This window comes from Lepidochelys kempii, chromosome 2 (assembly GCF_965140265.1).
Source record: "Lepidochelys kempii isolate rLepKem1 chromosome 2, rLepKem1.hap2, whole genome shotgun sequence".
Lineage (NCBI taxonomy): Eukaryota > Metazoa > Chordata > Testudines > Cheloniidae > Lepidochelys > Lepidochelys kempii.
This window is the reverse complement of record NC_133257.1, coordinates 202468320-202495287: the sequence shown is the minus strand read 5'-3', so window position 1 is coordinate 202495287 and position 26968 is coordinate 202468320. Positions and strand designations below refer to the sequence as shown.

Sequence of the window (26968 nt, the reverse complement as noted above, 5' to 3'; positions counted from 1 at the left end):
GAATTAGGAGGATCAAGACTATAATACATATTTTGCTGCAAGCACATCTCTCAACTCAAACCCACCACCAATCCCACTGTGTTCTCTGTTTTCCAGATTTGCCCAGCCATGAGGTTTTTGCATTTGAGGAGAAGAATAAGTACATCCTTATTTCATGTAAAGTTTAGTTCCTGTTGTACAGGTGTCCCCTTATCACAAAAACCACCTCACAATTAGCTGTGTAAGAAGAGAGGCCAAGAACTGGCTGAGCATAAAACTGACTTCTCTTCTAGAAGTCACCCCTCTGTGTCAGTGTTGAGGCAATGTTAGCGAAGACTGTACCAGTTCCCATGCTGTGCCTGTTGTGTGGACAAAGTGAGGATTTCATTGTCCACTGTTGTCAGCTGAGCACCTTTTACAAGCACTTGGGTTCGCTTTAAAACATTATGGGATAAAGACTTATATTCATATTACAAAACATGAATACATCAAAATAAGAAATAGGCCATTAATATATGTTTGACTATGCGTCTAATTTTTCCATTCTTCATCTTCATGGGCTTGATTCAGATATTACTTATACGGAAGTGAAACAGGGGAGTAGCTTCATGGGACTCAAATGGTGCAAAACTGGTGCAAGTGAAAGAAAAATCTGCCCTTTTGTCTCAAATGCTTTTCTACAAAGTGAGCGTTTATATGTTAACGTGTGTTTCTGTATACACAAATGGATGGTTCTGTAGACACAGTGTCTGGAGGCCACGTTGAAAAGGTCTGTTTCATAGATCAATCTTTTATTTGTTGGTTTGGTTGATTGGTTTAAGGTTTTTGATATGATGTGCACTCTCCCCTTTCTCTCTGTCTGACGAACACATAAGTACAGCTTTGAGCTATGCTTGCATACCACAATAAAAACCCATCCGATTCAAAATAAGGTTCTGATACAGTGATCTTATTCTCAATAGTATTTTGCATCTCAGGAGCTCCATTGACTGTGATTCTTAGAGCAGCTTGAGTTTCACCTTAGCTTAGTGAAGCAATTTTAACCCTGTGTTTAGCCGTATGTATGCAAACTCAAAAGAAAGAACAATCCCATAGGAGGACTGAACAGCTGAAGAGCTTGGGGAAGTTTTCCTGAATTTGGTATGGTATTTGTTACTCTGATTAGATGTTTGCCCATGTGTTGGGAAGATCTAAGGAACCACAAGTGGAATTGCTGCCTGATCATTGCAATGCATTGAAACAATCTGGATTTCCATTCTACTTCCTTATAAACAAGAGTTTCACCAGAGCCAAGTTTGCTGTGGGTCAAATTACTGTTTCTACTTTCAGGGTTGCAAAAGATGGGTTTGTAACGTGGCTTGAGTTGGGGTGAGTCAGGGCAGGATCTATACTGATCTTTTAGTTACAGTCTTCTACACCCCCATGGAGGGGGGCATGCTAGGGCTACTGTCAGCCATGCCTGAGTAAGAACTAAGTACAGACTTCAGGATTTGGCTCTTAATACAGCTTATATAGGTACACCTATAAAGAGCATGCAGTGTAATTCATGTCACCAATAATAAAGCACCTTGAAGTCACTGGGAGCCCTTCTTGGGACTTCAGTGGGCATTGGTTTAGGCCCAGTATCAGTACTGGCAAGCAGCAAACCTTATTTGCAGGAAAGATGGTAGACTGATATTGGCAGGGCTGGATAAACAGAACAGTGGAACTGTCAAAGCTAGCTGTTACTATTGTGTTTGCCTGCACAGAGTAGACAGAGCTTTTGACCTGGCACTGCTAACTCCGTGGCCGGCACCATGTTACCCGTGGAACTCCTGGGGGTTCACACAACCTTCCCAGGTTGCCCAATCAGTGCCGGGAGCCTCACAGAGGCCAGTGGCCTCAGTATCCCATCCTTCTCCGGTGCTTGAGGCTTCTAGGGGTCAGACCCCACAGGTCCAGGAGAACCCAGGGGAGCAAGCTGCTGAACCACCAATGGAAGTGGAGGTTCTCACGGCACCGGCATCATCTTCCTCATCACCAGACGAGGCTATCACGGGGCCCCCTCACCCATTCCTCAGAATGACGCCAAGGCACACCAGGAACTTTTGAAGAGGGTCGCTTCTAACCTGGGGCTTCAGGCGGAGGAACTGGAAGAGCCCTTGGATCTCTGATGTCCTCTGCTCCTTGGCTCCTGCCAGGGGGGCTCTACCCCTTCATGAAGGGATCTCCAAAATCACTAATGCCCTGTGTCAGACCCCCTCTTCCCTGGCCCTATCTCTAAAAGGGCCCAATGCAAGTACTTTGTGCCAACCAAGGGGCATGAATACTTATACTCCCACCCAGCCCCCAATTCCCTTGTGGTCGAGGTGGTTAACCACAAGGAGAGGCAGGGACAACCTGGGGCCACCCCCAAAAATAAAGACTCAAGGAGGCAGGATCTTTCTGGACGTAAAGTTTATTTGTCTTCCAGCCTTCAGCTGAGAGTAGCCAACCACCAAGACCTCCTTGGCCAATAAGACTTCAATATGTGGCAAGCCATGTCCAAGTTCGAAGGGTCACTCCCTGAGGCTTCCGAGAGATCCTCGACGAGGGCGGCGTCAGACATTGCTGATGCTGTTGCCCACGCTATGGCTTCCGCTATCTCCAGGCAGTGAGTCTCTTGGCTGCTTCTCTCTGGGTTGTCCACCGAGGCCCAGCAGTCATTGCAGGACCTGCCCTTCGATGGTGGGGCCCTAGGCAAACAGCCTCAAGGACTCCTGCACCACCCTGAAAACCCTGGGTCTCTCCGTCCCAGCCCCGGTGCATAAGCAGTTCAAACCACAGCAGCCTCAGGGCCAGGGGAGTCAGCCTCGGCAGGACCAGCCCCATAAATGAGCTAACAGTTACAAGCGCCACCTGAGCCACCCACCTCCACCCTCTGCCAGTTGGGCTTGACCCGTAATAAGCAGGGGGCCAAACGGTCATTTTGAGGGTGCGCCCGAGGGCAACCTACCAGATTATTCTCTGGACCCATCTTTCCCGGTGCTCTGACCACCTTTCCCCTTTCCTCCCGACTAGGACTGCTATAACTTCGGACCACTGGGTCCTCAGCACAGTGGAATGGGGTTATACCTTCCAGTTCCTTTCTACCCCCCTTCCCACCCACCTTCCCCATCCCTCTTCAGGGACCCCTCTCATGAGAGTCTCCTCATGCACGAAGTACTAATACAGCTGGGTGCGGTGGATGAAGAGTACGGGAACAAGAGGTTCTATTCCCGGTACTTTTTAATCCCAAACGCCAAGGGCAGTTTACGGCCCATCCTGGATCTGCAAGATCTCAACAAGTACCTACAGAAGCTAAAGTTCCACGTGGTCTCTCTGGCTTCTATTATCCCCTCCCTGGATCCAGGAGACTGGTATGCTGCTCTCGACTTGAAGGACACATACTTCCACACAACGATCTTTCAAGGACACAGACACTTTCTCCAGTTTACGGTGGGTCCCCATCACTACCACTTTATGGTCCTCCCGTTCGGCCTGGTGACAGCACCACAGGTGTTTACCAAGTGCATGTCGGTGGTAGCAGGTTACCTCAGGTGCCAGGGTATCCAGATCTACCCGTACCTTGGTGAGTGGCTCATCACGGGTGGTTCCAGATCTCAAGTCCGAAGGGATGTCGCGGTGCTTCAAGCCACGTGCCACTCTCTGGGCCTACTGGTAAACAACAAAATGTTGATGTTAGTGCCGGTGCAAAGGACAAAGTTCTTCAGCGCGGTCCGCAACTCTGTCCGCGCCAGAGTGTTCCTGCCTCTGGAAAGGCTCTACACGTTGGCAAACCTCATTGAAGAAGTCTCCACATTTCCTCTGACTACAACCAGGGTCTGTCTGTGCCTGCTGGGCTGCATGGCAGCATGAACTTATGTGGTCCACCATGCCAGGCTCCGAATGCAGCCCCTGCAACAATGACTGGCGATGGTCTATTCCCAGTCCCGAGACCCCCCTGGAGAAGATAGTTACCATTCCCCAGGTAATACTTACCTCGCTGAGATGGTGCACTGACCGCAGGACAGTCCTGGAAGGGGTTACATTCAACAACCCTCCTCACTCCATCAAGTTGGTGTTGGACGCCTCGGACCTCAGCTGGGGGGCACATCTCGGCAACCTCCAGACACAGGGAATGTGGTCCCCAGAGGAGGTGCGGTTACACATAAACGTCAAAGAGCTCTGAGCAGTCCGGCTGCCATGTGGAGTCGTCTTGCCCCACCTGTCAGGCAAGGTGATCCGAGTCCTGATGGACAACACAGCCTCAATGTTCTACATCAACCAGCAATGGGGAGCGTGCTCGTCAGCTCTCTGTCAGGAGGCGCTCCGTCTGTGGGATTTCTGCATCAGCCACAAAATCCACCTGGAAGCTTTTCACCTTCCCGGCATCAGGAATATGCTGGCAAACCAGCTCAGCAGGGACTTCTCCTCTCACCACAAGTGGTTGCTCCATACAGAGGTAGCCTGCATGACCTTCCAAAGGTGGGGAACTCCCCAAGTGGACTGTTCACTACCAGACAGAACAGGAAATGCCACCGGTTTTGTTCTCGACAGGGTCTGAGCAAGGATTCTCTCTCCAATGCCTTCTCTCCTATTATGGTCAGGGAGCCTGATTTACCTGTTCTCTTCTATTCAACTCATCAGCAGGGCCCTGGCAAAGAGCAAGAGAGACAAGGCACAGGTTATCATGATCGCCCTGGCGTGGCCTTGCCAGCCTTGGTTCGGCACACTCATGAGCCTGTCAGTGGCCCCTCCCTGGCCCGTGCCCAACCGACCGGACCCGCTGTTGCAAGACCACGGTTGGCTCTCACACCCCAACCTCAGGTCCCTCCATCTCTTGGCATGGATGCTGCGCGGCTGAATCTGGAGGAGCAGACCTGTTTGGAGGATTCGAACAGGTCCTCCTGGAAAGTAGGAATCCCTCAACTAGACTGACTTATGTGGCCAAGTGGACGAGGTTTTCCCACTGTGCGTCCAAACAGGGCATCTTTCCCTCGTGTTCCTCCATATAGGCTGTCCTGGACTACCTGCTCTATTTGAGGAACCAGGGCCGTGAACTCCTACCCATCTCCAAGGTACTGCTTTGGAGTCACCTAATATGGAATGGACAAGAGCAAGCGCTCAAAGAAGAAAAGACAGTTATCTTTTCCATAACTGGTGTTGTTCTTCTTCTGATGTGTTGCTCATGTCTATTCCCCACTGTCGGAGTTTCCGGCAAGAAGGAACTTAGGGTGCGGGGGAGCCGGCGGTGCCCCTTATACCGTGCCATGCAGGCACCACTCCAGGAGGTGCCAGAGCCAGTCCCCTATGGATACTGCTGAGGGAAAAACTTCCAACACTGCTGCATGTGGTGATCACACACACCTAATATGGAATGAACATGAGCAACACATCTCAAAGAATACCAGTTACGGGAAAGTTAACTGTCTTTTTCACTGATGGTCCTAACAGTTTATAATTATTACAAATGGCATAGGGAATGCAAGTAGACTAGACTAAAGGCCCTATCACAGCCTCTAAAAGTAATGATAGTTTCAAAATGATCAGTTAAGATGAAGGGCCTGATTCTCCTCTCTTTACTCAAGGTTTAAACAAGTGGCAACTCAGTTGGTCACACCTGTGTAATGGCCTTTATATTTCTCTAAGATTAGTGTTATTCAGAATTCACCATTGCTTAAGACGGTGCCTTTCAGTAATATTAATAATTACATTATGAAGTGTGAGGTCTATACACTCTATATTCAAATACAATGTTTTTAACAGGATTGTCGATGGGATTGAAGATGGAAACCATAATGAGGGAAGCCAGACTTTTGACTTTGGCTCTGATCAACTCAGGCAGGAATCCCGGGTATCTCCTACAATTGTGGGTAAGTGCTATATCTAGCCACTCATTGTAGTAGACACTTTGATGACTTGTCTTTTGTGCATCTATACTTGCATGTTTCTTAATAAAATAAACCTTTGAGTTACATGAATGGGTTTAACATGCAGCTAAAGTTAGCGTCATTTGCATTGACCAGAAATCATGACAGAAAGGTACAACTGGATCCCATCAGTGTGTCTGGGCCAGTTGTCCTGCTCCTTCCTATTACAAGTCAAGATAAATGGCTTGTCAGGAGTTTGATTTCCACTACATTTTTACTAATATAAGGGCTGATTCTATGAGGAGCTGAGTGCCCTGCTGAACACAGCACACTTCAAGATTGGGTCCCACGGGGACATACCTGGAAAAATAATTTAAGAACCACCATTCTGGAACTTTGCTGCTATTTTACTATTAACCCTTGGCTTTTTAGGGAGTTAAGAGTGTGTCAGAAATGAACAGGGTGAAAGCCGTGAGTAGCATGAAATGCTGGGCAGTCTTCTGAAAGGACTAATGAAATAAAGCAGCAGGCAGGAACACAAATATAAGAGCCCAGCCATTATTGCAAAAGCAATGGGCTAGTGTTGAAATGTCATAACCAGTTGAACTCAGATGGTTTCCCATTTTCCCCTCCTAGATGAGGAAACTGTTCCCACATAATTATGTATCTCTTGCCTAAATGCCACTGTGAAACTAATGCTTTTTGAAGGCAAAAACAACTGCATAATAGGGGTGTGGCAGTTACATACATGATTTTTTTAAATTGCTGAATTAACAGATCTAAAGCCTTGACAGAAGTTCTGTGTCTTCCCACAGAGTAGGCAGACAGAGCAGTGCAATCTTCCCATAATACTTCATTTACATCCTTACTATACATTTTTACACTGACCATAGAAAGCCATTAAATGCTAATTTCATTAGCTCCCAAGCAAACCTGGGGTCAGATTTAAAGCAGAGAACAAGTGAGAGAGTCACCTTACTAACTCCCTAAACGACCTGATAATGTATTTCTATAATTTACATATATGCATGGATTTACAGACTCTGAAGTTGGTGCTGCAGTGCTAGTTATCAAAGCAGAAGAAACCAAACAACAGATCAGCAGGCTTAACCATGAGGTACGGAGATTTGTTTTATTCTGATTAACAACACTATGATTAACAGTAACATGAGAAGAGATGGGCAAAACCCATGATGTTTGGGAATTTCACAAAGTTTTGAATTTGCTAAATTAGGAAGAGGTTCCCAAACCACCTTACCTGTAATTTAAATGCATTGTTTAATTCCTTTCAAGAGTAATTGAAACAAACAAACATACTTTATCTAGTCTGTGCTATGTATTAGAATTAGGCTTCTATCACCAGGAAGCAGCCTCTATATGGGGGGGGGAGGGGGTGTGTGTGTGTGTGTGTGTGTGTGTGTGTGTATAATATATATATATAATACACACACACACACACACACACAGATTTTTTTCCATAATAGCTCTCTCCCTTCCCATGCTTCTTTTGTTTGTCTCTCTGTTTCACTATGCGTACTCTTATTACACGCATCTCTATGCTTTTTTTATTACAATCTTCTTTGAGCAAAATGCAAATCTAGTAATATTTAAATTCATATAAAAATGTAACCCATATTATCTGAGTAGATTCAAAATTAGGCAGGAAGCATTTGCCCATCCCTGCTCAAGCCATTAGTCCTGTGGAATGTAGGAATTATATAACATTTTGCTTTTTCAGATTATGACTTCGTATTAAAGAAAGTAGTTCCTTATATCTGCCTGGCTTCCACCTATTCTGAATGCTCCACTAATACTGATATGTCTTCACTTGGTTATAGGGAAAAATGAAAAGCGTTAGAAAAATGATTCCCAGCATATATGATACTGTGTCTTCACTGTGGTGTTTTTAAAAATTCATGTCCATTATGTTTTCAGTCAAATAAAGTACTTCAGGTCATACGATGGAGGCATCAGTAGCAATTCCACGGTTTAAGTTGCACTGAGATTTGCACTTAAAGCAAGACTGTTTTACAATGAAATGGTTGCTTTTAGTTTCCCATTTACAGTTGAATTTTCTGTAATATCTTTTTTTCTGAAAGATGTTATAACATTTGGTAAAGGAAACATTTAAGAATGAGCCCTTTTTTGAAATTTGGCCATAAACTGTGCCTTTCTCTTCTTTTCTCTCTCTCTCTCTCTCTCTCTCTCTCTCTCTCTGACTAACCAACCACTGTCACCACACATGGTAAATTTCTCTCTGACCCCACCCCTCTAATCTCACTGATTGGCCACTTCTCAAATTTTCAGGCTTAAACCTCATATCCAGCTCAGCTGAATTCAGTTTAGGACCAGCAAAAGGGGACAAAAGGGGCTTTATACACCTTTATCACCACCCCTAGGCCCTGTTTTGAGACAGCTGGATGCAATTATGATGGAGATCTACATTTAAGCAGCTTCAGGAAAATGACAAGATATACCACAACTGGGACTGTGAAGAGGGGCCTAGAAACAGTTGAGTTCCAAATGTGCCTTACAAGTTCCTAGAGCCTCCTCCATGAACAGACTGGAGAATCCCATGGCTTAAGACAAGGCTGGCATGACCATCACTGGTCAGAGCTTTCTAGAAAGCTTGATGCAGAGAGCTCATACGTATCCCAAGAGTGAGCATATATACTGACAATACTCAAAGGAGAAATGTCGCTTACTAGCATATTAGCAATGCTTTTGAAACTTTACCATCGCAGAAGTTAGGAAAGTAGTATTGACTCATTCGTTAACCTTGAGGAGCACAGATATTTTTCAGATCTGAGGCTATAAATAAGTATTGTATGATTATCATCAACAAGCAATTGAAAATATAGTACTATGTCAAGAACCTTTCAAGCAGAAACCTAGTGGAATAAACAAACATTTTATCTGCAGTGGCTTTGTGCTTATTGCTTTTCCAGTGTAGTTATAGAAATCTTTTAGCACTATGATACATTTAAACAGTAGAAAAGATATTTTTTTCTAACACAAAATTAGTTTTCCCTGTTAGCACCATGAAAAAAAAACAACAGTTTTGGTGCTGATCCTCTTCTCACACTGCTGTGAAAAGGGAGAGAGTCCCTTAAAGTCAATGGGGTTACAGAGTGGGGAGAGAATTGTAACTAAACAAGGAATCCTTTACGCCTAATCCAGTTTCTAATTCTATATTATTAAAATACAGATTAAATAAGTCTCCCAAATGGTCTGAAGTTAAATAGGATGAAATTCAATAAGGACAAATGCAAAGTACTTCATTTAGGAAGGGACAATCAGTTGCACACACAAAAAATGGGAAATGACTGCCTAGGAAGGAGTACTGCGGAAAGGGATCTGGGGGTCATAATGAACCATAAACTGAATATGAGTCAACAGTGTAACACTGTTACAAAAAAAAGCGAACGTCATTCTGGGATGTATTAGCAGGAGTATTTTAAGTAAGACACGAGAAGTAATTCTTCTGCTCTATTCCGCGCTGATTAGGCCTCAACGGGAATACTGTGTCCAGTTCTGGATGCCACATTTTAGGAAGGATATGGACAAATTGGAGAAAGTCCAGAGACAAGCAACAAAAATTATTAAAAGTCTAGAAAACACGACCTATGAGGGAAGATTGAAAAACTTGGGTTTGTTTAGTCTGGAAAAGAGAAGACTGAAATAACATAAGTTTTCAAGTATGTAAAAGGTTGTTACAGGAGGAGGGAGAAAAATTGTTCTCCTTAAACTCTGAGGATAGGACAAGAAGAGATTGCACCAAGGAAGGTTTAGGTTGGACATTAGGAAAAACTTTCTAACTGTCAGGGTGGTTAAGCACTGAAATAACTTGCCTAGGGAGGTTGTGGAATCTCCATCATTGCAGATTTTTAAGAGCAGGTTAAACAAACACCTGTCAGGAATGGTCTAGATAATACTTAGTCCTACCATGAGTGCAAGTGACTGGACTTGATGACCACTTGAGGTACCTTCCAGTTCTATGTTTCAAAGATGTTGTTGCCCATAGCAATACCCTGTGCCATGATCCTGTCAGAACTCACCATTTCGGCACATCAGTAGGAGACCTTTTAAGGTGTTGCAGCAGTGTTCTAGGTGATTCAGAAAGTCAAGGAATTCTTTCCTTTCAGTCACTACTGAGCTAATGACATCATGTTGTCAAGGGACAATCTATGACAACCGGTGCCCGCTTTTGGGAAGAGATGTAAAACCAACAATCTGAACGTATGTCATTAAAAAGTGACATAGGATTTGTCGGAGAAGGGATGTTAAAACCACTGTAGCCAAATTCCAGTTTAGTTCATTATATTCTGCCTCTCCAGTTCATTTTAATTGGATATGGAATTCTTCTTCACTTCCTGTCCTATTGTGCAGTGCTCTTACATCTTTGCTTATTACTGGAGATGACTGAATTTGAATGATAACTGTTAGTTACAAATATATGTACTACTATCGATTTGATTTTACTACAGATGAAAGGCACAAATTAATAAATTGAGTGTGACCTTGCATTAACTTAATTTTTTAAATATATCTATACACACAAAAATATATTTAATACAAACATTTTACATGTAGAAAAATAAATTTGTTAATGCAAGGTCATTCTCATCACTTATCAAGAGCTGCTCAGACAGCAGTAGAAAGGCAGAATTAAGAGAAACCTAGAAAACTGCAGGAGTAAGAGACAGTGATGTGGGAGGAATGGTCTAAAAGCTGGGTAGAGGAAAAGCTTTTTAGTAGAGAAAGGTTACAGATACACAGAAAGTAGCCAAAAAAGGCAAATTAGTATGGATAGAAAATGTCCTGGAGCTAGTAACAAGGTAAGAAAAAACTGTGAATTTGGAAAAATAGGAGACAGGAAATAAAAGGAAAAAGCACTAAAAACTTTGAGATGAAACTTGATAGTTATTAAAAATAACTACAGGCAAGGGGCACAGAGATAGAAAGCAATCTGTGGTAATAAAAGAGCAGGTTTATTGTTTAATCTATTTTGCAAATAAGTGCCAAAATTCATATTATAATTTTACTTCAGTATTTTGAAAACATAATTGTCTCAAGTCTCCTGTAATCCAGTTATACCCTACCTGGACATGCTAAGAACACAGAGACAGTCTAGTATCTGGTTTCAGAGTAGCAGCCGTGTTCATCTGTATCCACAAAAAGAAAAGGAGTACTAGTGGCACCTTAGAGACTAACAAATTTATCTGAGCATAAGCTTTCGTGAGCTACAGCTGTAGCTCACGAAAGCTTATGCTCAGATAAATTTGTTAGTCTCTAAGGTGCCACAAGTACTCCTAGTCTAGTATCTGTTTCTTCTCTAGGGTCCCCACCTTGCAGAGCCATGCGTAATTTTATTCACATGGGTAATCCCATTGGCTCAATGTTGCAAAGATTTATGCACATAGATAAATTTTGGAACCAAATGAAAGACATTAAAAACAAATTAAGTATATATCAACAGCTACTGTAGATATTAACATTAACAATGAAGATGAAAGTTTCCTAATACAGTCAAGAAAATATTACAGCACCATTCTTCATTCTTTGCTTCCCAACATCATACATATGTAGTAGGGGTGTTTTTTTTCTGAGCAGCTACCTAAGAAAAAACTGTTCTGTGCCCAAATTGATCAAAGTACCTAAGAACAAGCCTAACCTTTATGCCTGTGAGCAGGCAGACTGAAGTCAACAAGATTGACGACATGCTTAAAATTATGCACATACTTAAGAACCTTGTTGAATACTGCATAAGAGAATATTTTAAGGTGGCACAATTTAGATTTAGTTAAGCAGGTAACGTTCTGAGACGTATATATTCACTAACAGTAGATCCTTGCTATAACGCCCTTTGCAGTAGTGAACCTTGGGCTATAGCAAATGTGGTCCCTGGATTCCACCTCCAGCCCTGCGCGCTGTGGTTGGGGGCTGAGAGTTCCTTCGGCCCCAAGACTACAAGGGTTTGGGGGACTTGACAGCTCCTCCAGCCTGGGGCCATGGAGGGAGGCTGACAGGTCCTCCGGCCCCGGGGCCACCACTGGGGCAGAGACGCTCACCGCTCATGGAGCTGGTTTTATTATGTCAATGGGAGAGCTCTCTCCCCTGTCAACATAACACGGCTACATGAGCGCTGTTACAGTGGCACAGCTCTATTGGTACAGATATGCCACTGTAAGCTTTAGTGTAGACATGGCCTAAGGCAGGGTGACAACTCCCTTCTGCTGAATGGGCCATCACTGAGACGTATGATTTCATGATGACTAAATTTTATTCCAAGTCCATAAAGCAGCCTTTCACCATAAATACATGATTCCTTAAAACATATATCTCACAGTGATTATGAATCCTGACAAGTTACATGCTTTCTTTTGAAACCATAACAGGGTTCAAAAAAGAACTAGATAAATTCATGGAGGATAGGTCCATCAATGGCTATTAGCCAGGATGGGCAGGAATGGTGTCCTTAGCCTCTGTTTGCCAGAAGCTGGGAATGGGCAACAGGGGATGGATCACTTGATGATTACCTGTTCTGTTCATTCCCTCTGGGGCACCTGGCATTGGCCACTGTCGGAAGACAGGATACTGGGCTAGATGGACCTTTGGTCTGACCCAGTAGGGCCATTCTTATGTACCTTCCATGTTAAAATATCCTGTAAGACATGTGTCTGGTGTTGTGAGTTTGTCAGGTCTGAGGTGAAAGTAGTTTGCAAAGAACAGAGGACCCTTTGGCAAGGCACCTACATGTCATAACACTTCACCCCAATTAAAATATAAATACACACACACACACATTGCTGCTGGCTACCAGTAACCCTTTACCATCAGCATAAAATATGTATTTTTGAGTCAAGATCAAAAGTAAGTCAGCAACTAAAAATAACTGCTTTTATAGAAGGTAATTGCATTACAACAGTTCACTAGTGAAATTAAACTACTCTTACTTTTTGTATGAGGAATAGAGAAAAAAAATCCCTCATGCAAATGTTCACTACAGCCAGCTGTTAGTGAAGAAAAAAAGCAGTCGTACAGTGATAGATGAGTTCTATTTTTTGTCTAGGTTACAAGTTGGAAAGAGAATGGAAGTATTTTAATTTAGATCTCCACAAAATGAAACCCGCTTTAGCAGAATGGATAAAACTGGAGCATACAGAGGTTATTCCTCAATTAGTTGTTGCTTTTGTATGCCATTTATGTAGATCCCGCCGTTTTAATGTAAAGTACAAAAACTACTGAAAATCTCCATTTAATGATCTTGCCCCATTTAAAATTTAAGGGCCTGATTATTTTATTAACACTTGGCCTTTTTATATTCATAATTTGAGGAAGAAAATACTTGCAGAAGTTTGTCATTTAGATGTCTCAGTACATGGTTCACAGGCGCAGATATTTAGATGCCAAATGACCTCAAGTATCTTGTATTCGTAACTGCAAGTGCAAAGAGTAAGGGCCTGCTGAAAACCAGGCCCCAAATGCCCACTTCAATTTACAAGAGATAGATACATCACCTCTTCTGTATGTCATGTAAGTAAAGTACCTAACCAATATCATCACTTCCAAGCGCACACTTCTCTCACTGAACTGAAAGACAACTAAAGGACAATAACCAGGATGATGTGTTGCAGTCTAAAAAGTATTATCTATCTGCTTAAGGAGCACTTACTAGAAGTATTCCTAGCTGTTTTTAATTTTCAGTTTTCTTGCTATACAAGTTTAAAATATTCTAGCCAGTCATGCATTTTGAGTTCACATCATGAAAATACATTCACAGGACTATGTCACTGCTTTGTTTACTCCGGACATTGAATTAAGATTGTTCATTGCATCAGATGAATCATGTTTGGAGTTTAAAACAAACATGTTTACATCTGGCGGCAACATTATACATGTATCAATAAATAAATAAATAATGGGGGGCAGTGAGAATGTACATTTTAAAACAAAACAAACGGATATCAGGCTGAAAAAATGTATATACTTGGTGTGTTAAATCAGGGATTGGCAACCTTTGGCATGTGGCTGGTCAGAGAAATCCGCTGGTGGGCTGGGATGGTTTATTTACCTGCAGCATCCACAGGTTCAGCCGATTGCAGCTCCCACTGGCCCCGGTTTGCCATTCCAGGCCAATGGGGGCTGCAGGAAGCGGCAGCCAGCACATCCCTCGGCCCGCACCGCTTCCCGCAGCCCCCATTGGCCGGGGACAGCGAACTGCGGCCAGTGGGAGCTGCGATAGGCTGAACCTGCAGATGCTGCAGGCAAATAAACCATCTGGGCCTGCCACCAGATTTTCCTGAAAGGCCACATGCCAAAGGTTGCCAATCCCGGTGTTAAATCTTTGTAAATTGGAATGTTCTGACTGGAACCCATGAAGATAAAAATGGTAAACCAATACTTTGTTTCTAATAACTTCTGTACTTCTGCAAGCAGTATGTAGTGTACTGTGAAAGTTCAATTTGTAGCTTGAAAACTCATCTGGTTTAAAACAAAATCTCTTCAATGAGCCAGACAAAAAGAAAAGTTATTTAGCACCATGATAGACACCCAAACAGTTTAGTTTTGGCATCCCTTATCCTTGAATTAAAATGTTTTCTAAAACAAATTACGATTTTTTAAATTAATAATGGGAATTATTCAGTGCAAAAAAGTTACAGGAATGCAATACTAAGTTTGCATAATTAAAGTCACAAAGTCAAGAAATACAAAACCTTAAATTTTGTAGAGCATTAACTTTGTGCATAATGGGACAGATTATCAGCAGGTGTAACATTGGCATAAATCTATTTGAAGTCTCAGAATCTCTCCTTGTGTTATGGTGTACATTTTACAACAGAAATATATTTTAACCAGCATACCAACAATAGAAATACTACTATTTATCTGAAGGGCAGTCAAGTTCATAACAATCTTGGGGTTCATTAAACAACAAATCTGTGAATGAGAAAGGAATAAAACTTTAATAAAACAAACTGGAGAGTGTGTCTGGTGAACTGCTGCACACTGCCATGCAGTGTTCTCAACCCCCTGCCTCCAGGGCACATCTCCAAATTCCTATGTCCATTATACTGTCCCTTATGTGAGGGAGTCTCCCTAAATTATAATCTTTTATAAACATTTCTCTACAAAGTTAACGTTTTTATAACCTTAAATGCTGCATTTCAGTGATGCAACCACTTTTGGGGAATTTAATCATAAAACCCTAGGTTACTTAAATTTTTGTTTTGCCTTTAGTTTCCTTGGTTTTTAAACAAAAAAGGAAAAACAGAGGTACTTGTGCTAAATAAATATTAGTATTTATATATATGAAGTTGACATCTCACTTATGAAAATGAAGTGTTTCTACCCTTGCTGCTGTTGGTCTGGAGATGGTTTTCTACCATTTCCCATTTTGATAGGCATAGACTACTGTCACAAAGACATTTGTTCTTTAACCGTAGCTTAGTATTTGCAGGATATTAGAGAATGCAACAAAAGTAGCAAACACTCTAAAATCTCAGCCCCTTTCCATGCTGATTTCCTGTGAAGCCAGGCAGGGGAGACGTGGCAAAATCTGGACATGAGGGCCTGGATGCCACAGGAAAAATGGGGTTCTTTTGCATCATGGAAGAGGATTCCTGGACTTCATGCAGAGAGTCCCCACGGGTATTCACAGAGAAGTAAAGCCACAGGAGTGAGTCTGACTATAACTGGATCTGCGGGCCAGTCCCTCCACACACAGTTTTCTCTCTTTTGAAAAAGTAGAAATACAGGAGAACAGCAGCAAATTTCCGCTATCAAATTTGCTTCAGAAAGAGAGAACGCAGTGATATGCAGACCTGAGTGGAATGAAGCCTGAGGGAGACAATTGGGCTAAATGTGAGTTTGGCACTGAAGGGGGGGGCACTCAATGGTGAGGGGAATACAGGTATAAGGATAGTGTGGTTGGAAATGGCTCTGAACTGGCTGCCCCAATCCTCTGGCTCAGCACTGGTGGAGACCAGAGTGGAATAGAGGGACATAGTCCCCTCAGCTGGGAGTCCCCTTCCTGTCAGAGGAAGCTGATTGTACCTCATGCATCCATGAGTTGTAGGACATAGGGGTGAGACAGGCTATAGTGACAGTTTTAATGAATGAATCACCTGTCAATAGCTGGGTATTTGATGACCATTTGGCAATTTACCTATCAAGTGTGAATGAGGTAGATCTCACGAGACATCTCACCAAACCTTTAGGTAAGTCGGGGTGGAGTTCATGGTCACAGGACATGCTGGTAGCTAGCATAGGGAAGTGTGGGAAAGAGGTCCTGGAAGCTAAACTTAGAATAATGGGGAGGGGAGCATAAGTCCAGGACATCTCTAGTAGATTCCTCTGATGTGATTTGGCTCCATATGCAGAGCCAACTCTATAGGGAACCTCAAGCTCTCAATTATAGATGACAAGATGGTTGAGCAAGGAAAAGGGTGTTAAATTTATTAGAAACTGAAGAGTTTTGAGTGGGCTGGGGGGGCAGGTGAAGCTGAGCCAAAAGAGATTAGCTCAATCTTAACCAAAGAGGAATAAGACCGTTGCATTGAGATTTCAAGTTTCATGACTTATTTCATCTAAGAGCTGGCACAAAATTGCCAGATGAGGAGGAGTACACAGGTCATCTACAGACATTGGCTAGAGAGGTCAGTGATGCAAAGGTCACTCTGTATTTGGTAAAAAGTTAGGATAGAAATTACAGCTGATCTTGAGGAGGGACAGATTGAGATCTTATAGGTACATTCTAGGAAAATACCTGTAAGTAATTAAAAACCATCAGGATTATGGTTTGGTAAACAGGGTGCTCATGAAAGGGCCAGACAGGCAGATAGCCACTGAACAGGCATAGCAGAGGCAGGATCAATGACAGCATTCCCACACTGAACTGCCACTATGCTTTATTCTAAGTTGGAGTAGCCACTAGTTCCATTTACACCTCATTCAACCATTGCCTTAGCAGCTGAAACTACTAAAAGGGGAGACAATTAACACTACGTGCGGTTTTGTTTTTTGTGATGGATACACATCGACCATAAGAGGAAAAGAACTGAAATGAGATGACAGTTTCAGGTGGGCTACTCCACAGAACTGTATGGTGAAAGTCTTCCATGAAAGGGAATTATCTAGGTATTTGGATTTGTTCTGACTCAGAACAAAAAGCAAATATTTCAAAAATTTTCAAAAGGGACATTCCAGGGGCCCTGACTCAGAGACAGTCTGCCTGGCTAGCTGCCCTGGCAGCCCCAGTCTTGGAGCCAGTCCACTTAGTTGACTACCCTGGGACCATGGACCCTAGAAGCCAAGGCTTGTGAGTGGGCAAGAAATGAGGCAAATTTCAGAATATTCTGTCAGAACCCAGCCTGGTTTCCAGAGACGACAGGGGCTGCATTTCTGGAACGGTGCCGCCAACTTCTCTGCTTTGTCAAACGCTAAGCTAACTTCTTTATTTTCTTTGGTGTTCAGAAGGGAGGAATGGGAGACAGATGCTAGGGCGAGATATACATCTCACAAGGGTGATAAAATACTGAAGGGAAATCAGAATTATACCAGAACATTTGATCAAGAAATTGGAAGCTAACAAGACTCAAGGGCCAGACAGGAATGTACCCCGGGCCCCTCAAGGAAGTGCTAATAGAGACAGGGAGTTTTAGCAGAGAAATTTAAAACTTTAAAGCTTTACATTTCTCTACTAAAAATTCCTCTCTAAAGTTTCAGAGTAGCAGCCGTATTAGTCTGTATTCGCAAAAAGAAAAGGAGTACTTGTGGCACCTTAGAGACTAACAAATTTATTTGAACATGAGCTTTCGTGAGCTACAGCTCACTTCATCTCTCTAGGGACTTCCTTGACAGATCCTTTATTGCCCTTAAGTCTTGTCTGATTTTCTGATCAAATCCACTCACGTGCTTTGTGTGTGTGTGAGAGAGAGAGAATGAGCAAGGGCATTACTCATGAACTAGAAAAGCTAATTTGGCTATTAACATTTAAAAGTGATAGTAATAATCGTCAGCTGACATTTATATAGAGCTGTTCAACAAAAGTGCATTTGAATTTTCCATAACGAAATGAATTCACTTGCTGTTGAAGTGCAGGGTCAAACAAGCCATTGTTACCCCCAAAATCAGACCTAAGGCACCCCACTTTCCTTGCTGCAGATAATGGTGATGGATCAGCACTACTGATGCTGGACAGCGCCTAGTGCTGAACAGCTTTTTCAACACATAGAACAGCTGGAAAACCTTTTGTGTCAGCATAGAACAGTACACACATCGACAGTTTAGTACTAGCAGTAGTGAAAAGCTCTCTAGCCAGTTGCAGGAGCAATTTGGATAATTACCCTCTGCCCCATCCAAACTTGAGGTTGGCCATGACACCAGAAACACTCATGGAATCTATAAAAGCCACAAATGGCCAAAGCCTCGTGTATTACATCTCATCTGAAAGACAGGAAACACTGTTATGTTGGCAGATACTAATGCCATGCGAGAGCATTGCTGCAGAACTGTCTCAAACAGAAAGTTGCCACTCATTCACACCATTTCTGCTGCACTCTTGTGTTCCTCTTGGTGATTCCCCATATCAGAAAACATTGCAGAATTCTGCAGTAACTATTCCAAATTCTGCATCTTATAGTAGATTTACAGCTTTTAGGTAGTTTGTTGCTGTAGATGCTCTTTTTATAAAGGTCTCCCATCCAAACTCTGATCAGGCCCAACCTTCTGTAGTTTGTGGAATCCAATAATTTTAGCAGCCCAGTATTACATGACAACAGGGAAGATCCAAAAAATGACAGACCTACCATGTAAACTTGATGTCAGCAGTGAGCAAATTACAAATTCCTAATTTACTCAAGGAGTGTCTGCTCAGATTTTACCAAAGGGAGATTATGCCTAACGAAATTTGTTGCAGAAGTAATACCCAAAAGCTCTGAAACTACTTATGCTACAGAGACCTATTTAGAAGCACATACAAGGCTAATCTATCAATGAATGTTGCAGTATAGGGAACAAGCTACTTACCAATAAATGTAGAAAGAAGTGGCTCATATATCAAAGATACTTGTGTTCCGGAACAGCTTGTTATGCTAGGTCAGACCTGTCACAAGGATTAATATTAGGACTGACTTTTTTCCCCCTTTATTTCAATGAACTGGAAGGAGGGACATGCTAGAGAATAATAAAATAAAAAATGCTGTTGGAAGGGGAAGAGGAAAAGTTGAAACCAAGATTAAGAAGAAATATAATTCTAGATGTTGTCTTACAGCCTCTGAAGTTCAAGCAACCTATGTTCACATAAGGGGAAATTAATCTTACCCTTAGCCGTGAACTGGGAACTCCGCAGAGTAAAAGGAGCAAAATCCACCCCTGAAGAGGGAAGAGAGTAGGTGCTGACCCTACCTCCCCCTCAATGGCTGCTACCACTACCCACCAGCTAAAGTAGAGGACCCATGACCCCCTTACCCACCACTTCCCAGTATTCCCTGCCATGCCCACATATTTGGAAGCAGGTTGTGTACCAGCTCATGGTTGCAAAAGAAGTGCAGGAGCCACTGAATGGCTGCTTTGTTCCAATTCTACAGAAAACCCAGACACCCCTTTGGAGTTCTGCAGCACAAAGGGGCTTTCCATGGATGAGCTTTTCACAGGTGAATGTGACTCATTAAGTTAGTTCAACCACATTTCCTGTGGGCTTTCATCCCTCACATTATCTCTGAAATTCAAGCAAATCTGCTTTATACCTGAGCATCCTGTCAACTGTCTGTTGAACCTTGTTATAAGCTGATATAAAGCTGACAGAGAAGCCATTTGCAGTGCATGCTAAGTTTTTAATTGGTTGTACAAAACTCAATTAGACTACATATCCTTGAGTTTTAGCTACTAGTACCTTATTTAACTACATATATATATATATATATATATACATACATACACACACACACACACACACAGACATACAATTAGATCATTCATTTAACAAATCTGACAGCTGTCAGACTTGACTCTCCTCTACTTCTGACCAGTTCCTCCTACTTCCTATTAAGCAGAATCATAAAAGCAAAGAGCCTCCCTTTTAAAAGGGAAATGTGATCACTATAAAAAAAATACAAAATGCAGAGGAAGGAATGAACCTAAATGTGCTTTGTACTTTCCTTCCAAATTTCCTCTGCTCCTGCTCTTATAGCTGTAGAAAAAAATACAGTGGATGATCCTAATACTGCCAAACCCAGGCTCCAGTGCCCTCTTCAATGGATTTCCTGTAACTGTCTTCACAATAGTGAAGATTGTATTTCTGGTTATAAAAAAGTTAAGTTACATAAGTCACCTAACTATTCCTGGTCTCTTTAGTTTGGGGCAAAGCAAGTACTGCTAGGTTATCCTTTTCTATTTTTGAAGGTGGATGTATCCTTCTGAAAAGAAATGTGCAGTCATGTCTTGCTTTTGACAGATTACTTCCACTAACATCATCATATTTGCCAAAAGAAGCTTATTAACCTGTAGGCTTGATTCTGCTCACAATGGGAGTTTTGGAGGGATGCGGCCTATATTTCTATTACAGGTTATCTAGTAATATTAATTTGTTGTTAACTTCAGTAATGTGCATAACCTCTTAATGAATGGAAAAGAAACGTTACATTGAAAACATGATTAACACTTGGTGATGCCCTAGAATAATCTCTCATCAGTTGCCATCTCTGGCAAAGGCCCCCTTTGCATCAACATTTCCCAAACAAAAGCTGTGACTACAGCTGTGCAAACATTTCCAGTGAAACATGCAGCTACACTAAACCCACTTTTGGAGTTTGGATTCCAATTTGTAACTCAGGCTTAACTTCATTTAAAAAAATGTTAAACTTCCTGAACCTTTATCTCAAATTTGGGCACAGTCTATAGCAAACCTAGGCCTGATATATATAGCAAGTCACTTCTTAGAGACAGGCCTAATTTTTTTTTAGAAGTAACTAGTGGTTTTCAATGCCTCTATTTTTTGGTTACCAATTTGAGCTACCTTAAAGAAGAGGTCTGATTTTCAGAGATCCAAGTACTCAGCCTTTTCTAAAGCTCAAGGAACCTTTAAGGCATCTGAAATTGGGGATGAAATAACTGACACTTAAAATCATTAGTCACTGCTTAAAATTTACATGGATTTCTTTACTATTAACACCATTTCTTGCATAGGTCTTTGTATACATTTTCAAAAGGATGCATCCTTCATCAGTATTAATATTTCCATATCATTCATGTCTATCTTTCAGACTTTTTCTCTTCCTTTTTTTTAAAAAAATGTAACCAGGAATGTTTTAATCTTTGTTGTTAGAAGAATATTGTTGCCATAGGAAATCCCCTCCTCCCCCTTCCGGGTTTGAACCTGCAGCCATTTTTATGTGTGGAACTTGTTTTAAAAGCAATTGGAGTTATCAGTGTGATAGGTTTCCAGAACCTGCTTTTATTGGGTTTGTCTATTTTAAGCTAGGTCTGTTTTTCACCTGATCTCACTGTTACATGTTATGTTTCAGTATTAGTGAAGGAAGTAAGCAACACACATGATTAAATGTATGTGTATAATGTAAGGAGATACAAACGTAAATGGCAGGACTGTTTCTGATACATCACTTCTCTGCTTAGTTAAATGATATTTCTTTCTAAGCAAAGATACTGTATGATACTAGGCTGATACCTTTATAAAAAAAGGTGCCTTTCATCAAGCAAGAAAAGGAAATTACAGTGTATTTCGGATGTGTCTGTAAACCATTTATCTCTACATACTATATACTTTATTTCATGTAACTGTTGCTTTTTTGCCTTGCCTTGGCAGGTCACTACTTTAACTCAAGAGGTCTCACAATTAAGAAAGGACATGAAGAACGTGATGCATCTTCTGGAAAACTTATTGACATCACAGAAGCCTCCAAGGTTCTGTGCAGTGCATGGCACATCTATGAGTCCTACGTTGGAAAGCTTACAGACTAGAATGACTTGGACTACACATCAACCGTGTATGTATATGCAAGCTGGGAATATTACTTGCACCAAAGCACAACTTTGCCATGGTAACACGACTCCTGACATTTGGAACAGGGCTCCATCTTCTGTAGGGAGCAGTCCCCAAAGTACTGAATCCCATGTTCAAAATTCTATGGACAGTGAATTTTATTACACTTCAGGCCTTGAATATTCACCTTCCTGCTATCAGGTAAATCAGAAAGATAATTTGCAGTTTTTAAGATGCACCTCTCCATATTCGGATACTACCTTGACTCCTCTTCAGTCTATTTCAGCAACTCTTTCTTCCTCAGCGTCCTCCTCCTCAGAGACTTCATTGCACCTTGTGCTCCCCAGCAGATCCGAGGAAAGTAGCTTTAGCCCAGGAGCAGTCAGTTCACTAAGCTTTGAGAACTTGCCAGGATCTTGGAACCTTGAAGGAACAACAGGAGCAGTTTCTGCACAAACTTCTGAAGATTTCCCACTAGATGTTGTGACAAGCACAATGGATATTAAAGATAAGCAAGCCATAAATGTATAATGATAGACCAATAAGTGGTATTCAAAGCATGTTCCACAGCTGCCAGTTTAAAACTTAACCAGTACTGCATGAGTGCTTTGTATTGCCTTTTCTCTGGTCATCATGGAGACTTGCTAACGTGAAAAATCGGATTTTTAGAAAGCAAGTGGCTATGATAAGATATAACCAGTTCATACAGTAAGAAACAATTTCTAGATTCTAGAAGCATGTCGAAAAGCATTTTGTATACACAGATATAAACTTACGGTCTGTTTGGCAGACTTTTGTGATCGTCCAAAAGACCCTGAGGGTCAGAGCAGCTGGAAGTCTAGGACAAAAGAACTGTCAGGAGGTTTTTGTTGCTTGAAGCAAAGGCTTTTCCTGAGTGCCTGATTGTTGTTCTCAAACAATATCCGTGGCACTGTTTGCTTCAGGTGATCATGGCTCCTGCTGGTTTATTTGTCAGTTCCGTGAAGGCAAAGGGGCAATTATCGCTGCATGTCATCTCCTAGACAATCAACCAAATAGAATTGATAGAGAGTGGTTAGTTGTCGCACATTATTTGTCATGTAAATGAAACCTCTTTATTTATCAAAAAATACTATTTTTATATACTTATATGAAATCTGTACCTAAAACTATTTAAAATATTTATAAGAATAAGGGTTTCTTTTCATTTGGTAAAAGCTTGCAGTTTTAACAAGAAATGCACTATCATCATGTAGTAGCTCAAACTATTTATTGTTAAGACTATGTAGTTTAAAACTGGATCCCCTTTTATCTGCATGCTGTTTGCAATGAATGTATCCATGCTGGAGGAATACAAATAAAAGGTCGTATTTTATTTAAAAAAATAAAAACCTGGCATGTCAAGTCAGATATTAGTATTTTAGCATGTGAACTGTGCTATGCTAATGATATTCGAAGCCCTAGTTTTGTCCTATAGTATTGTATTACCGCCTCTCTTGTTAAAGCTGGTCCAGTGCTTCAATAGAATTTCTGTTTTCAGGGGGCTAATACCTTTTGGTCAACAAAATTCAATGAGAACTGAAAATTCGCAGGTAAAATTGTAAATTAAAAGCAATATTTTTAAACAAATTAAAAAAATATTTAAACTATTTTAATCAGCAAGAAAAGAAGGAATAATTAATCTTGAACTGTTTGTTTATCTATTGGTTTGTATTTGTACACCGAAAAATAGCTTTGATCTTTAGAAAAAGTTAAATTTGTCTAGTGATTTTTGTTCACAAAATTGTTTAATTGCTTTTGGTATTTTCAAACCATATTTTTTTAATGCTCTATATATTAACACTTTGAATAGTGACCGTGCATGCATAGCAACTCCTTTCCATGGAGATTTTATATGAAATTTTAAGATGAATAGCGTAGATCATAAATACATGTTCATAGCAAATCTACATAATTATACACCCTTTATAACCTTTGATTATTTTAAATAAGGAAAAAAATCCTGTGAAATTATGTTTAAATGATGCATCAAATCCAGCAATGAAACTCCCACTGACTTCATGTGTAATCACTATTTTGATTTCACTGGGATTTTTATTTGAGTAAGAACCTCAGGACTGAGTCTAGTGTTATGGTTCTGATGCACTAGAGAGCACAAATTCATGCCGATACTGTGTTTAACTCACATCATTCCACATTATTATTCTCACTGGTGCAAATTCAGAACAAAATGTCAGCATTTAATTTTGAACAGCTTGATTTTTGTCAGTGTGTCAGATCTTTAACATGATTCTTTCTAAGTAGTTTTTTTCTATTGAAATATGTTAATTTGAAGTTAAATACAAAAGCAAGTATGAAATGAGCTACATATAGAAGAGATTAGAGAGAGAGAGAGAATAAGGTAATTGGTAGAATGTATAACAATGTATGTCTACAGCATTTTATAGGACTAGATTATCCCATTCTTTGACAATGCCCACGGAAAGGTAACTTACTTTAAAAATTCTTTGAGGCTTTTGTGCAGAGGAAGGAAAGGGGAGAGATTGAGACTGCAATCCCACAACAGACTGATAGTAGCATGGGCCAGTGCTATTTAGATCAGCCTTTAACATCAGCAGAAATTTGCTACTACTTTAATTCACCCCCGCCTCCCTCCAGCCAGCCATACATTTGATTTGTAGCAGAGTCTTTAGCATACACTGTTCATACAGAGCAGCTATCACTGACTTAAGATGTGGGGCAGCTATGCTGCGAGCTCCTAATTCTTCACTCCTTTGTTCCCCTTCATGGTGCATAAGGAGAACAGAGCAGTAGGCCCACTGTTCAGAATAGGCACATTTCATTTCTACAATAGTTCGTCCAGTATTTGGAAAATTCCGTTCATCTTGTACTCTGGTCACTGATTCATGGCGTAGATACATTGCTTTTGCAGTTCCTATCAGCATCACCTGAGTCCAATTACAGATTCAAGACAGTCTTGCCTCTTTCATTTTATAAGCATAAATATATATATTATGTAGAATACAATGTCGAGGAGCTCTGTATAATTAGCCATGGTTTCACTGTGCATTGGACTCCAGCAAAATAAGGGAATGCAAGTGCAACAACTTCTACCTTAAGGAGTTCAGATGATGGCATTTGCTCCATTTTTGCCAAAGATTTTAATTTTTTGTCTGCCACCATATCTTTAAAAAATGCAGTAAACAACTGGTGTTTTCTTTCTTTCTGCCTTGCGGAGAGAAGGTCACATAGTAGAGGTCACTGACTGCAGCAGCTATGGTCACACTCACTTTAAACTCAATTTCCCCTCTCAAACAAAGTCCCCCAACACAGGAAGTGATCTACCCCAAACAAATCAAACAATCCCTCCTAATTAGATCTCCCCTAAAAGAAGCAAGTGCCCCCAAAACAAAGGATCACTCCCAAATTAAGTGAACAATCCCTCAAACAAACCAAAATATCAGTCTAATCCCACCAAAGCAAAACAATTTAAAAAATCCTGAAACAAAAATCATTCTCTCCTCCCCTGCAATCAACTACTTCGACTTCCTCTGTACTTTGTTGCAGACTTCTCTTCACAGTCCGCTTGCATTCTGCCTACCAGACAGCCCTCCAACCAGCCTTGTTTGCTAATGAAGAGGTGTGCTGGTTAGAGCTGTGCCAGGACCAGATGTTTCAGGTTGCTCTCCAATCCAGGGGGGAGGGGGACATGTTTTGGATCGAACAAAATGTTTTATTCAACCCAAAACAAATTCTTTCATTTAGTTTAAGCTTTATGCTTTTTCAATAAAATTGAAGCAGATTTACAAACAGTCATTTTGAATTGAAAAAGAAAATCAAAACATTTGGTTTTGAAAAATGTCAGAACACAATATTTTGGTTGTTTTGGAATCTGTGGGTTTGTTTTTCCAACTGAAACAATTTGGCAAATCCCAGAAGTTTTGCTTCACCTGAATCTGCATTTTTCAGCAAAAGAAAGTTTTGTCCAAAACAATTTCACCCATCTCTAATGCTGGTGGCTGCCCTCCTCCTAAATCCTTCAGATCAGAGGAGTCCTCTGTCCCACTACTGTGACCTCAGATGCGAGCCAATGACAGCACCACTCTGTAGTGAAAGAGGGCGGCAGCTTTCTGCTTCAAAGACACAGAGATAGCTGCAAGGGAGCACCAAGCAGAGGGGAGAGCCTGTCCGTTTCAAGGGCGTAGGGTTGCCAGTTTTGCTTGGATGTATTCCTGGAGGTTTCCTCACCTGACAATCTCTAACTCCTGGAGACTGCAGGACAACCCTAGGCACATGCCATTCATCAACAGTACAAGAGGATTTTATTTTGGTAACTTTAACCTGTGCTTCGGTTGGCCAGGGATCTCCCAGGAGACTTCCCAGTATCTCTACAGGCCAGTCTGATTATTTAAAATAGCCAGAAGACTGGTTTCAATCAGAAGTAACCACCATTTAGGACAATGGTGGTTAAACTGCTGTCAAACTGGTGTGAGAGGAGAATCAGGCCTTTGTGCTTAAGGCATTTTGCTGTTTAAGATTTAGAGCCTAATCTGACTCTAGCCTGTATAGCTGAGGGTATACACAACAGCATGCCACTTAAGTGGGCCGTCCTCTCACACAGGATCCTAACATTTGTGAATTCTACATCGGAGAGTCACACCGGTTACTTAAGATAGGTGGAAAGCTTAGCACAGCAGGGTGGGTTAACAAAGGAAAAAGGAGCAAATAAATTATTTCTTTGGTACCCTCTAGCTGTACAAGTTGCCCTTTGAAACAGCCAGTTGCTAGTATTAAAAGTAAACTAGCTGTGGCCATACGTGCTGAATGTTCCCAGTAACTAGGCTGTGAGGAACATTTGGAGAGAGATAAGTTTTCATTTACAAATTTCAGAGTAACAGCCGTGTTAGTCTGTATTCGCAAAAAGAAAAGGAGTACTTGTGGCACCTTAGAGACTAACCAATTTATTTGAGCATGAGCTTTCGTGAGCTACAGCTCACTTCATCAGCTTTCCACCTATCTTAAGTAACCGCTGTGACTCTCCAATGTAGAATTCACAAACGTTAGGATCCTGTGTGAGAGGATGGCCCACTTAAGTGGCATGCTGTTGTGTATACCCTCAGCTATACAGGCTAGAGTCAGA

General features: G+C 41.4%; 1 protein-coding gene across 2 annotated transcripts in view; it reads left to right on the top strand.

Annotated features, from left to right (window-relative positions):
* The window catches only part of KCNH8 (potassium voltage-gated channel subfamily H member 8), a 388105-nt gene extending 364690 nt beyond the window's left edge, over positions 1-23415 (top strand). The window contains exons 14-17 of one of the 2 annotated variants that reach the window (XM_073333524.1): positions 5746-5852; positions 6890-6966; positions 21673-22050; positions 22154-22337. In XM_073333524.1, the coding sequence (XP_073189625.1) occupies positions 5746-5852; positions 6890-6966; positions 21673-22050; positions 22154-22243 (652 nt within the window). In that variant the 3' untranslated portion in view covers positions 22244-22337. Of the gene's footprint in view, positions 1-5745; positions 5853-6889; positions 6967-21672 lie in introns of both variants that reach the window. The other variant, XM_073333523.1, reaches the window with a different exon arrangement.
* Positions 23416-26968: the final 3553 nt, after the last annotated feature.